This window comes from Cydia strobilella, chromosome 20 (assembly GCF_947568885.1).
Source record: "Cydia strobilella chromosome 20, ilCydStro3.1, whole genome shotgun sequence".
Taxonomy (NCBI): domain Eukaryota; kingdom Metazoa; phylum Arthropoda; class Insecta; order Lepidoptera; family Tortricidae; genus Cydia; species Cydia strobilella.
This window is the reverse complement of record NC_086060.1, coordinates 12,893,715-12,907,305: the sequence shown is the minus strand read 5'-3', so window position 1 is coordinate 12,907,305 and position 13,591 is coordinate 12,893,715. Positions and strand designations below refer to the sequence as shown.

Sequence of the window (13,591 nt, the reverse complement as noted above, 5' to 3'; positions counted from 1 at the left end):
AGTATCGAGAACAGATTATTTCCGATCACGGAACCCTGAGGCACCGCAATGTCTCCCAACTCGAGAAGGTCGGACTTTGCACCGCGGACAGACGTCAGCTGTTTACGCCCTTTTAAGAAGGAGGCGATTACATGTAAGAAGCTGTCGGTGACACCATAGTGTTCAAGCTTGGCTGAAATAAGAGGATGACTGACGAGCTCGAAGGCGCGCGACAAATCGCAGAATATAGCTGCGACCTGTCGCCTGCCGTCGAGGTGGCCGGTTACTCTGGTTACCACATCCCGCGCAGCGTCAATCGTCGACCTCCCACGTTGATATGCATATTGCTGATTATTTAGTATGTTATTTAAGTTGAAATATGACATAAGTTTGCCGCTCAATAGATGTTCAAAGATCTTCGAAAAAAGTGGAATTAAAGATATGGGTCTGAAGTTCTTAAATGAATTCATGTCGCCCTTACCCTTATAAATAGGTTGAACTTTGATATTTTTTAAACTATTGGGATAGGTAACCATTTTTTATGCATCTATTAATTAAGTCACTTAAAATGTCAAACAAAAAAGTAGGTAGTATGTCAAGTAAGCGAGAAGACATGTCGTTAATATCTCTCGAATCCTTACGCTTGATTCGTTGTATGTTTTTTTTTACACATTCAGCAGAAAATGGTTCGAGTTTCATTAAGTTAGCGTGTTTTTTTTATATACTTACTAACTTGCAGTGCAGCTGGGATGTCAGCGTGTGCGCAGGTGTACTTGTTTGCGTCGACGTAAAACCGGTTCAGCGCGGCGGCAGTAGCTGCAGCGCGGTGCTCGTTCGATCCATCAGCTGATGCCCTTATCAGTACATCAAGTGCATCTTGCTTTTTAATGCCGCCACTCGTTTCGGATGCTATGATACGCCAGGAGGTTTTGCAAATATTGTCACTTTTGGAAATTGAGTTATTAATGTACTCTTTGCGAGCGGCGTTAAGTTCCCTAGAATACGTATTCTCGAGTGCCAACACTATATCGCTAGATTGGACGTCGTTAGACATATTATTACATAACAGTGTTTTTTTAGCACTACGTAATCGGTTCCGCGATTCTATTACTGGTTCGTTAACCCATGATTTAGTAACATTTTTTAGTGGATACTTTTTTAAGGGAAAATTTATATCGTATGTTCTTATTATAATATTAACCACATTATCAAACAATTTATCGGGACAAGACTGCTTATTATTTAAGAAAGCCCAGTCGTAATTATGTAAACAATAGTTGAAGTTGTAAATATTCATTTCCGTAAATAATCTTTTCCATATTATATTATTAAGTTGTACAATTCTAGTTATTGCTATGACAATTGATATACATTTATGGTCCGATATATACATATCGTACGGTTCTACACGCACAATTTCGTTTTTTGGTATATTGGTGTAAGCGTGATCGATGCATGTACTTGTTGTGAGGCAGATTCTGGTAGGAAATGAAACTAACGACCTCATGCCAGCCGATTTAAATATATCTAATAAAACAGTTTTTTCACTACTCTTTGTTAATTTGTATCATAATGTACTATTTATGCTAACAGACAAGCATAGGTAAATAAAAACTAACCAAAAATGCAGATTAATACATGTAGAATTAAAGTTAGTAAGTCCTTAAACGTGTATGTTACTTATAACTATTTAATAACAGAAAATCAGTAAAATAAACTTATTTCGTATAATATATGCTATAGAACAAATATATGTAAAGGTTAAATAAATCTTGTAAATAAAATAGTATCAAAAACAATATGTTTCTAGCCTAACACAGAAAATGAATAAAGGAAAACAAAAAGTAAAATTGTATAAGTGAAATCTACGCTATTTTATACAATGTAATAAACTTAATGCTTCTAAGGATAGTGTTGATTTCTTTTTGCGAGGTAATCTCCTACTGGAACTGGAACTGATGAATGGGTCGGAGTTCAGAAGTAACCTATGAGTAAGGTCTGAGTTGGTGACATCTCGAAACATTTTTCCTGTATGGTTAAGCCGAAACAACTTAATATTTTTACTGTTTGATTCTGCAGCTTCTTCTGAAAGTTCACCAATAGGTACCAGAGCATTTTCTATTATAATTGCACCATGCAAAAGTACTTTATGGACGGATGCAGGCAAAGGATACCATTTGTAGGCATTCAAAAGTTGTTCTGCAGTTTTAATGTTTATTTGGGCACAAACGGTACATGTTTCTTATAACTAGTGCACATATATATAGTTTCTACGGCATATTGCTCCAAATCAACAATTAACGCCTTTTTGTTCACTTTTGGCAGATTTACATTTTGCTTCTCACTGAACCAGTCCGCTTGTGTCTTGAGAACTGCACACTTTTTTCTCCCAGAAGATATCCAAAAAACCACGATTCGATTGCAAATATACTTGATGACGTTATTCAAATTACTTGTATCCACATTTTCGGATTTGGTACCATTTGTATTAAATATTGCAGCACTTGACGACGTCTTTCAATATCTGAACCACTCGTAGGTAGCCCTTGTTCGAATATAAATCCTCTTGTAAATGATGCGATGTACATATCATCTGAAAAAAAAAAGTTGAATTGTCATTCGTAATATTTTCGTAGAGCTGCTACGCGTTCGCTTACCCAAGCGTAGCAGTCTTTTAACTATCTAACCCGCAGGGGTCTACATATAATCTATTATGGCCGTTAATCTAGAGATATCAAGCTTCAAAACAACACTACTTTCAATGTTAGAATTCATTGGGAACATAACTAGAAGTTTAAGCAAACAAAATATTCTAATCCTGTTTGTATGACGTTTTGTTACCTCGTAGACCTATTATTATAAATATACTTTTTAGCTAATAATATTCAGTCATTGGAAACCAAAAACTACCACATGCGTTTTTTTGAGTTATGGCCTAAGGCCAGCCCACCGTGCGCTGGTTTTCTTGGGCGAAGGCTGCAAGTTCGCTTTTGCTCTTTGAACGGAAAAAAGTTTAAATTACTTTTGACAAAAACGCTTCCCTCAAAAATATACAGACATGGAAATGTCAGTAACTTTAGCGCCTCTAAAAGAGGCATGCTACTCTCCTGAGGGTTTAGTCCACAGATAGCCCGCATCGTTTTTGTGCCCTAAACCACAGATTAATAAATAGTTACTACGTCCTAAACAGAGTGTCGATATGTAGAGTTTCCCCAGAAAACTAACCCATGGCGTAGAGTTGATGAAACAAATCCATGATAGGCGGTTAGTACGGCGCTGCGGTCGGTAGTTTTCGCTAATCTGTATAGAGCATATGAAAATCGGTATAGTTTCTTACATACTTCTTCGGAATGCGTCTTCCACGACATATCGCACGCTATCGATTGAAAGGCCTAGAAATTTTGTTAAACGAACTTTATCAACATTTTTTCCTTGATATGCAATATTAAGTGTTGGCGCTTTTGTCCTTTGACTGAACTGCATAATCTTAGTTTTTCTAAATTAATTTTTCTATTGAAGTTTGGTAACTGAAGCTGCAAACTGTTATTTGTATGAAAAAATAAAATATAAGTACACGTACATATTATACCTCCACAAGCTTATAAGCTATAGTGATTTAAAAAAAATCAGGGCTTGAAGCATTAGGTACTTATAGAGAAATTCGAAGGACGAGGCTAGGTGCAACCGATAAATCAATGCACATGCGCTCTGCGAGCCACCCCCGTAGTCTCCGCGGAACCTTGCCCTGTCGCCATCATCCCCTTCCTGCACCCCTTTCGCCTAGTAATTGCTCTGGTTGCCTTCCCCCCCCCCCTTCGCTCCTGCGATCCTTGCCCCGCGCTCGCCTGCGCTGTTGCTGGGCAGCGAGATATATTTTAGGATACAGGAGTAGTGTCATAGTTTATACACATGGCAGTCAACTGTGGCCGCTTATAAGTTTATTATTATTATGATCTATATACACTTCTACAGGGCTTTTGCAATGGATACGGCGATATTTTGACGACCGGTCTGGCCTAGTGGGTACTTGGGTAGTGACCCTGCCTGCGAAGCCGATGGTCCTGGGTTCGAATCCCGGTAAGGGCATTTATATGTGTGAGGAGCACAGATATTTGTTCCTGAGTCATGGGTGTTTTCTATGTATTTAAGTATTTATATATTATATATATCGTTGTCGGAGTACCCATAACACAAGCTTCCTTGGACTTACCGTGGGACTTAGTCAATCTGTGTAAGAATGTCCTATAATATTAATAATAAATATTAATAATACAATATACGGCGCAAATTGGGACTCCGTGAAAGTCGTAGTTTCCTCCGAACTGAGCCCTTGCGATACCTAGGGGAAACCGGGGACGAAAGTAACAGCGGGCAGAGAGCTAGGCTGCCACGCAGGAAGTTAGTTGAGAAACGCACTGTTATATTTGTTTTTCCTGAATTCATAGCAAAATTAACCAATTAATTGCCTCTGCTGGTCACACAGGGTATCTATTGTACAAGTAAACATTGATGGAATCTGTTTTGAAATGAGACCACGATTGAAAATGAAAATGAAAAATTGTTTATTTCGTTTAAGAATTACTTATACAGGTAAGTGTTGGTGCCTCTTTTTAAGTAAGAAAAATTGGTAATAAATGGTTTTAAAATATAAATATAAATTTAAAGAAATAAAAATGAACACAATATCAGATTAACAAAAGTAATTACTTATAACTTAATTTAACCTAATGAGAAGATGGACTTGCAAGTCCATAGTCCATATGAGTGTGCATGTGTGTCTGTGTGTGTGTGTGTGTGTGTGTGTGTGTGTGTGTGTGTGTGTGTGTGTGTGTGTGTGTGTGTGTGTGTGTGTGTGTGTGTGCGTGTGCGTGTGTGTGTGTGTGCGTGTGCGTGTGAGTGTAATGTGTGTGTGTGTGTATGTGTTTAGGTTCCTAAAACATGAATTAACAAAGCTTACGTTTGAGTTAAATCGGAGTTTTACAGTGTATCCCGTAGTGTACTATCCGTATCAGTACATTGATAACATGTCGGACAACTGGCATGTTTAAACTGTGACGGCACCCTGCGGCAGTGATTCCCGGAATTCAAACTGCAGGGCGGGCGGCGTGAGGCGAAGGGCGGTCGGGAAGCTGCGCGTATATTGCGCACGGGGTGCATGCCAATTGCCACCCTATTCGCCCCGCGGCACTGATTCCCGGAATTCCAACTGCAGAGCAGGGTGGAGGGCAGGCGGGTGACAGCGGCGCATTTGTTGCGCATCTATGTCAGATAATTGCCTAAAGCTCGTATATTGAAGCTGACGGCGCCCCGCGGCACTGTTCCCCGGAATCCCAACTGCAAGGCGGAATTAGGGCGCGCGGGAGGCTGCGGGACATTTGACTATGTTAGATAACTAAATTTCCATCTTTTTTAATTTTAGGATTTTGAGCGTTTAACTAAAGTATTATTCCTACGGTTTTAACGACCGGTCTGGCCTAGTGGGTCTGCGAAGCCGATGGTCCTGGGTTCGAATCCCGGTAAGGGCATTTATTTGTGTGAGGAGCACAGGTATTTGGTTCTGAGCCATGGGTGTTTTCTATGTATTTAAGTATTTATATATTATACTATATATCGTTGTCTAAGTACCCATAACACAAGCCTCCTTGGGCTTACCGTGGGACTTAGTCAATCTGTGTAAGAATGTCCTATAATATTTATTTATTATTTAATTTTACTTTTAATAATACTTTAAAATTAATAATACTTTAGTAGGTACTTTAATTTAAGTCATACAAATGTGTTTAAGTTATGCTACATAATTTGGAGAAAACCGCGATTGTGACACGTCTCACAGACTTACGCAGCGGTGCAGTATTATACATTGCGCGCAGTAACAGTAACTTTGTTTTTTCTTTAGGATTTGGTAATAATCACAGTGCGTGTTATTATGCCTCTCCTCGCTGTATTGTATGTATTTATAATTGTTAATATATAAAAAAATATTGTGAAGTATTTTTGTTACCAGTTTAGTAATAACACGCCTGTGACACCTGTAAATCGCACTTTAAAAACCCACTCTTTCATAACTGCTTAGTTTAGAGCGATAGAGACGCATCGAATTCGAATAATCATGTTCGCGGTTGTTGCTCGAAAACTACAATACAAAAAAGAACAGAAAACCAATTAGAGGGTCAGCATTCTCCAGGGCTCGTAACCGGGTTTTTTTAAACCCAAAATAGCCCAATATTTTTAATTATTTTATGCTCTTTACGTAGGACTGAATCATGTATTTAGTTAACAACTTCGTATTATTAGATTGTCCCATTAAAAATGAAATAATAATAAACACAACATAATAAACCAAAGAACGAAAAAGAACGTAATAATACCGGTATTTTTTGTATGAAGAAAAAACCGGTTCCGTCCGAGCTTTGGCATTCGCCTTGAGATTGACTATTTCCTACACCAATGTATGTCTCCGTTTGGCCCAATGGTGGACAGGTAGACATAGACAATCCCTTTGGCCAAAGTTTAAATAAAATGATTAAATACGAGACGAGCGGAAACCTCAGTCTCATATCACTTAGTTTGTTGGAGGTTTAGTTGTAGGCAGGCTTGTTGCATTGCAAGTACTCAACTCATAGACCGAATTAGCAAAGTTGGACGTTTACAGTAGTTTATTAAGAGACTATTGATATTATATTACTTGACTGTGTAACATGTAATAGGTGGTGCCACAGGGCTAGCAATAAATCAATAACTGCAAGGTTAGGTCGCCCGGAACCCGAAAGTGCGTAGGGGTGATGCACCCCCCCACCCCGCGCCCTGCACCTCGCATGGCCCGCCCGCCCTAGTTTCTATTCCGGGAATCAGGGACGCAGGGCGTCACAGTTAAGAGATAGTATTATTTTTTAATTTTACTTTTTAGGGTTTCGTACCCAAAGGGTAAAAACGGGACCCTATTACTAAGACTCCGCTGTCAGTCTGTCTGTCACCAGGCTGTATCTCACGAACCGTGATGTTTAACGTACCGTTAGGTTAGGTTTCTGAGAAAAACCAAATTATGACTAACGAAAATGCAGACAAACAATATATTATGACTTAAAACTTTATGGGAAACAATAGAGAGTAGAGACCCTTGCTAGTACCAGAGACAACACTGCAAAATCGTATTCAAAATAAGAAAAAAACCGGCCAAGTGCAAGTCGGACTCCCGCACCGAGGGTTCTGTACTTTTTAGTATTTGTTGTTATAGCGGCAACAGAAGTACACCATCTGTGAAAATTTCAATTGCCTAGCTATCATGGTTCATGAGATACAGCCTGGTGACAGACAGACAGACGGACAGTGGAGTCTTAGTTAATAGATATTTTTTATCTCGAAATGTATGTCCTAAGAGGGTATATATTGAGGGGACAGTATAGCGCGGTTGCAATGTTTAATAGGGGTTATCGTGTTTGTGCTATAAGTCGCGGGCAGAGCTGGTCCGAAATAAAACAACTACTTAATATTCGCGTATAAAAGTATAATTAAATAAATAAATTAAACAACAACAGCACGGAGCAGACGGCGAGCGCGAGCGCGAGCGCGAGCGCGGGCGCGGGCGGTGACGTCACGTGCGCGCGCGCCGGCGCCGGCCGCGGCGCGAACAGCGGCCGCTCTGCAACAAACACGACTATTCATCCAGATGTACCTATAGTATTACTTTAACTAAGGCAAAACTACTTTTTGAAACAGTTAAAAGTGCCATTTTAAACTTATTCAATTGTTTACCGTATTCTCACGTAGGTAATTAATTTTCCAATTCAAGCAACATTCTATTGTGTGCACAGATTCAAATAGCCCAAACATGGCCACGATACGTCACGTTAACATAAAATTATCTTCATGTTCGGATACGATTTATTTCAAACATTCGTCATTAGTATTTGTTGTTTGTCTATATTTGAGAAATCCCCTTCAAACTTCACGCTAGGGATTTCTAGCTGAGAAGCGGCGGATGCGTCCAGGTAAGCCAAAAATCATTTTTAATGAAGGAATCGATGAGGAATTAAAGGGATAATTAATATTATTACCGGGTCTAACGCGATTCAATTTCATTATTTTACCTTTTTTCCGACGTTTCAGCCAGGTTGCACTAAGGTTGGTTGAAAAAAGGTAAAATATTTAATTAAATTTAATCGCGTTAGACCCTTTAATGACATTAATTATGTGTACAAAACGCGAGAGTTTGAAGTGTTGAATTGAAGGGATCTCAACGAAGCTGACCATCAAAATCGTGAGTTACTTTTAGTATAACCGTCAGTCCACCTTTTTGTGAGCCGATATTAGAAAGTAGGGCAAAATTAAAGCACGTACGTTTGTCACTAGGATCAGTGACGCCGCACTGTCTATAAGATGACGTCCGTTTTCGCTTGGAGTCCACGTGCCCGGGGATGAAGATGCTGGGCGAGTCCAGACGACCCGTCGCTAGTAACCTGCAAAATTCAAATAGTATAAAGTGCTAAGACTTTTTACAATTAATACCCTGAGCTTCAGTTAGATCCCTCTTGTGAAAATAATCATTCCTGGAAGATCCGAAGGCTCCGAAGCCCATAATGTGCCATGAAATAATTGTTGGTTAATGGAGACACGGGACTTTGCCCAAACCGTCACTAAATTCAGTAGTGTAACGTCACTCAGATAAAGCATTACGATGTTCAATTAGAAGTAATATAAGATCTGTCTCTTTTGTAGTGCAATGCAAATTTCTGCAGCGACATCAATTCATCACCGTCTGCTTTGCGTTGAGCTTCGTATCGCACGTAACTCTTTAACAACTTAAGGCAATTACTTGGTGAAGTCCTGCTCCAGGCGCGCTGCATTAGGCCCTGAGAAGTGCAGCAGCAGTTGGAGACAAGCTCCACTATGTAGGGGCTTGGATCGTCTCGCCTCCGCCCAGAGCAGCCATGGTGGCACTCCCATTACGCGACGCACCTCCGCCAGGAACTGGCCTCTGAAAGGCAACAGGTCGGTGTAAGTATGGCATTGGTGATGTAAGTATGTCATAAAAATTGTTGCTGGCTTACGGTTCTAGAACGATAAGTATATGCCGTTCTCGAAACACAACGGCACAAGTCTACTTTGAACTCACATGGCGAATCGCGGCGGCTTTAGAATGTTGACGTATTTGACGATGTCGTGGTCTTCCTCGATGTTGGCGCAGGCGAGCCGGTCCCGCCCTCCCCGCGCCGCGAACACCACCAGCGACCGACCCAGCGCCCGCGCCGGCCCCTCTAGTGGAAGATTTGCGTCTGTCACCACCTGCCGTCCTGCTCCCACACCTGAAAATGGTGGTGTAAGTATTAGGGGGAGTCAAACTGGCAGCCGAGAGTTCCCGCTTTGCAGAAATTTACTTTAGCCATTTATTTCTTGATTTCACGTCTGTGAATAAAGAAGTGTTAAAGATAATCCTATTCCACACGCCCCCTAGCTTGGTGCCTTGCGATCCAGTCCGTCATATCAAAAACTGTCTTCTGGCTCTTAAAGAAATTCTTCCTTAGGAAGATGTAGAATTACGAAACAACCTAATACAAAAGCGGAAAAATATGATCTAGTTGTGAAGTAAGTAGCCGGGCGACTTACTGATGGTGCCGAGACGCGAAGTAAGGTCACCGGCGTCGCACCGCAGCGGGTTGTCCGCGCCGCACTCCGCGTCGTACAACTCGTGCTGAACAAAACATTATTCAGCATTTATAAGTACAATAACATAACATATGTAGGTATACATATAAAATTCTAAATAAAAATATTTAGAATACAACAAAATATTTACAGCAACAAAAGGACGAAGGATTGCTTACGCACATTATTGCCATAATATGTAAACTGTTTGTAGCGACACTATCTCAGAGCCAGATACAAAGTTGTTAAGCTATCATTCAAAGAAATCGCACTAAGAATCGTGTTAATTCGAAGAGAATATATCGGCACCGCCGGTCCAACGCCAAAGACCGATTAATCTGTCACAGACCACTGAGCAACATAGGCCTACGTGCATATATGCATAAAGTTTAATTTCAGTTTTGAGACTTCGGTGACGTGGCGTCCAAGTGGCAGCTTTTGTGTTTGACACAGCGTGCAGCGTCGAAATTGTCGAAAAGGTACGTGTCGTAAGCAGTGCCTGACTTCCTGGCAGACTGACACGTTAAGGAAGTCACCTGGTTGCGTGAACTACGGCTTCCACCGGTCCCAGAGCGTAGTGCCAGTGCCTGACTTGTTAGCTGCTCGTGTGCCTGCAAAAACTGATACAAACTTACGTTGAGAGGATCAGCCAGTTGTGTAAAGTATGGGTTCCAGCGGTAGCCCCCGGCCACGCAGCGAACACCCGCCACTGCTACTGCCGCGTCCACACCCACGGGGTTCACCCACACCTCCCAGCGGTGCCCGTGTGTCTGCAATACAATAAATAATCCTCAAACTTCAATGTTTTGACATTTACAATACTCTTTACGATAATAAAATTAATAAGCTGTTATACTGTTTAACTTGTTTGAAATAAAAATTAATAATGCAAAACATAATCAAGTGCATATTATGTGACAACCTTACACAAGTCAACCTAGTCACTTAGCAAGCTCAATGCGTATGCTTGGTTTGTGTTGTAAAGCCTGACCAGTAATATATGATCATTGTCAAGAGGGCGCTGATCATGTTCGTGATCATATACTCGTGGTCAGGCTTTCGTTAAGTAGTAAATACAGATATACAGGTACAACTGGTGAGGTCTAAAAAGAAGCCACAAATTGGATGAGCACCTGATAAATAAAAGTCGGCGAGAGGTAACTATTAGATAAGGATGGATGGCATTTTTCGACGGTTGGCTTTTATTCAGAAATTGATTTTTTTTTGATAAAAAGGACGATGATCACCGTGGTCCTAAAATAAGATTACAACCACAGTTAGCCGTAAGCCATATCGTATGTTCCAACTCTAAATGGAAGAACATTGACATTATATTTATACCAACTATTCCGAGTTCCCTTGATAATAGTTTGGCCTTAGCGGGTATTTACCATGTTCCGGTCCTTGTCGCCCGGGTACCGTAGTTTGAGCTCAAGCACGGTGTCACTAGTGCCTCCGTCGCTGCTAACAAGCTGAGTCATCCGCACGTAGCCCCACGCGAAGCCGCCGGGATGGTGGAAGGAGGCTATGGCCCTCAGCTCTCGCGCTTCGGAAGGACTGTAGCCGCGCTGGAGGGTACCGCATGCCCACCTGTAACAGTTTTGTTATTACTTAGCAATTGTTCTCTATTAATAATGCCACGAAGCCTATCCAATTTCGAGCTGAATACGAAGAAAATCGAATTTGAATTTGATAAGCATAAGCTATATAGACAGAGGAATTTATATAGTGGGTTGTCCCGCCCGGGCCGTCCCGGGGTCGAATAAAAATGTGATGAAGCAGGATTGAAAAGTTAAGTTGGGACTTAACTGCCTGCAGGGCTTCTGGAGAAGAACCAATAGATAAGGAATAAGTGTTCTTGAGCGTTAAAGTCTTTGCATTGTTTAAAGTGTCAACTTACCTTCTCGTGCCCTTGGCGCGCGCGAGTAGCAGTGAGCGGCCGAGCACGCTCTGTTCGCCGAACAGCGACAACACCGTGTCGTTGTTGGTGCTCTGCGTGCGTCGCTGGTGCTCCAGCAGACCGAACTTGTCTCCTAACGCGCCGACGGCGTACTCATCCACCGTGCCTGTTACGAAGATAACCACAATATACATATTATGTTTTATTAGTACACGAAAAATACAAAAGATAGAAGATAGCTGCTACTTGTACCTAACAGGGTTCTAATAGCTGTAGATTCTGCAGTAAACCTATGAAGTTTTTCTTTCTTATATAAAAAGCTCAAATACCTGTAGGTATTATTTAGGTATATATACTCTGTCAAGCCATTTCCGTCAGTAGAAAACAGCGGCAAATTTAAAAAATGTAAGCGCGAAGAGTTATCGTCCAATAGAAAATTGGATTTCGCGATTTTCTACTGACAAACTTGTTTGACGGGTACTACTAATCGCCACGATCATTCTGTAAAAAGGGTACCGAGTACCGAGAGAAACAAGAAGGATCATTATTATTATTCATTTTATTTATTTATTTATTCTAAATTAAAATTAAAGTCTTACATTGAAACTGAAAAGTGCCGTGAAACCCTATCGGGTTTGTATCGACACTATACAAACATGATGATGAATTGATGATCGTTGACTTGTGAGTGTGTTATGCAGGCGGGCAAATGACAACGTTCAGTATATATAACAGTTTATCGCTTTTGCATATTTGATTGATGAAGAAGAAGATATAATAAACATATAATTATTAATATTTGACGACCGGCCTGGCCTAGTGGGTAGTGACCCTGCCTGTGAAGCCGATGGTCCTGGGTTCGAATCCCGGTAAGGGCATTTATTTGTGTGATGAGCACAGATATTTGCTCCTGAGTCATGGGTGTTTTCTATGTATTTAAGTATTTATATATTATATATATCGTTGTCTGAGTGCCCATAACACAAGCCTCCTTGGGCTTACCGTGGGACTTAGTCAATCTGTGTAAGAATGTCCTATAATATTTATTTATTTATTTATAAGAAAAATAAATAAAATAAATAAATAAATAACGAAATTTCGATTGTCAATGTTGTAGGCCCTCAGTACGGTAGTTAAAATTACCTTTTGTGGGCTGTGGGCTCGAGGACTTGCTGACGTTGTAGGGGTTGTAGACTTCGAGCAGCGTGCTGGTCTCGCAGGGGAACTCCAGCTCCTTCTCCACCGGAGCCTGCAGCCACAACAAAACAAAATAACGCTAGGCAAAGACAAGGTCAGTACCAAATTAAGTAGGAATTGAGTAAATCTACAGATAGTACAGGTCCTTTCAATAAATTGCTTAAAGCGTACGAATAACTCGGCGAATGGTGCCTTTAAAGACTCCATTTCGATTTCAGGGTCGGTCTAATCCAATCCCTTTCTTAGGAGCCCCATTATCACAAGCACTTGACCCTTTTTGCAAATACCTCTAATTCTTTGGGAAACGGGAAATTTTTGGTGGTGTACCTCGTGTCATTGTCTGGTAGTCCCGCCCGTCCTCCAGATCATACAGCTAGATCTGTAGATTGGCGATATTAAATATAAGCACTGTTTGGTGATTTCTAGCCGTCATTGCAACTCCGCAACCCCTGAACCTGGATGGGGTACCTCATGTATCTGGTAGTCCCGCACGTCCTCCAGATTATCTAGCTTAAGCTGTAGATTGGCGATGTCATAAGCAGACTGCTGGGTGATTTCTAATTTTCCCTGCAACCCCGCTCCCGCGGCCTCGCCGAACCAGTCGTGGACTACCGCCTTCCGACGAGCTGAACCCACGATACTGCACACAATTATAAACAATTAATAGTGCTGTTCCTTTGGTTTGGTCAAGACTTTGTCAGTAGAAAATACTTCAGTGACACCACTGTTTAAAAACTGCGACTTAAACAAATAAACATCGACCCCAACCAACGATTATTACGATAAAATCGATGTAACAGTAAGAAAGATCCAGCCATCAGATAATTTAAGCGTTAAATCCTTAGCAAAATTATTACATTCATCCTTATTTTC

The 13,591-nt window shown here is 41.0% G+C and overlaps 1 protein-coding gene across 1 annotated transcript in view; it reads right to left on the bottom strand.

The window, feature by feature from the left end:
* The window catches only part of LOC134750715 (uncharacterized), a 38,194-nt gene that overhangs the window by 13,828 nt on the left and 10,775 nt on the right, over nucleotides 1-13,591 (bottom strand). The window contains exons 11-19 of the mRNA XM_063685951.1: nucleotides 13,187-13,358; nucleotides 12,665-12,770; nucleotides 11,522-11,687; nucleotides 11,013-11,211; nucleotides 10,257-10,391; nucleotides 9,583-9,667; nucleotides 9,092-9,281; nucleotides 8,792-8,953; nucleotides 8,313-8,435 (exon numbers count right to left, since the gene is read on the bottom strand). Coding sequence (XP_063542021.1) covers nucleotides 8,313-8,435; nucleotides 8,792-8,953; nucleotides 9,092-9,281; nucleotides 9,583-9,667; nucleotides 10,257-10,391; nucleotides 11,013-11,211; nucleotides 11,522-11,687; nucleotides 12,665-12,770; nucleotides 13,187-13,358 — 1,338 coding nt within the window. The remainder of the gene's footprint in view (nucleotides 1-8,312; nucleotides 8,436-8,791; nucleotides 8,954-9,091; nucleotides 9,282-9,582; nucleotides 9,668-10,256; nucleotides 10,392-11,012; nucleotides 11,212-11,521; nucleotides 11,688-12,664; nucleotides 12,771-13,186; nucleotides 13,359-13,591) is intronic.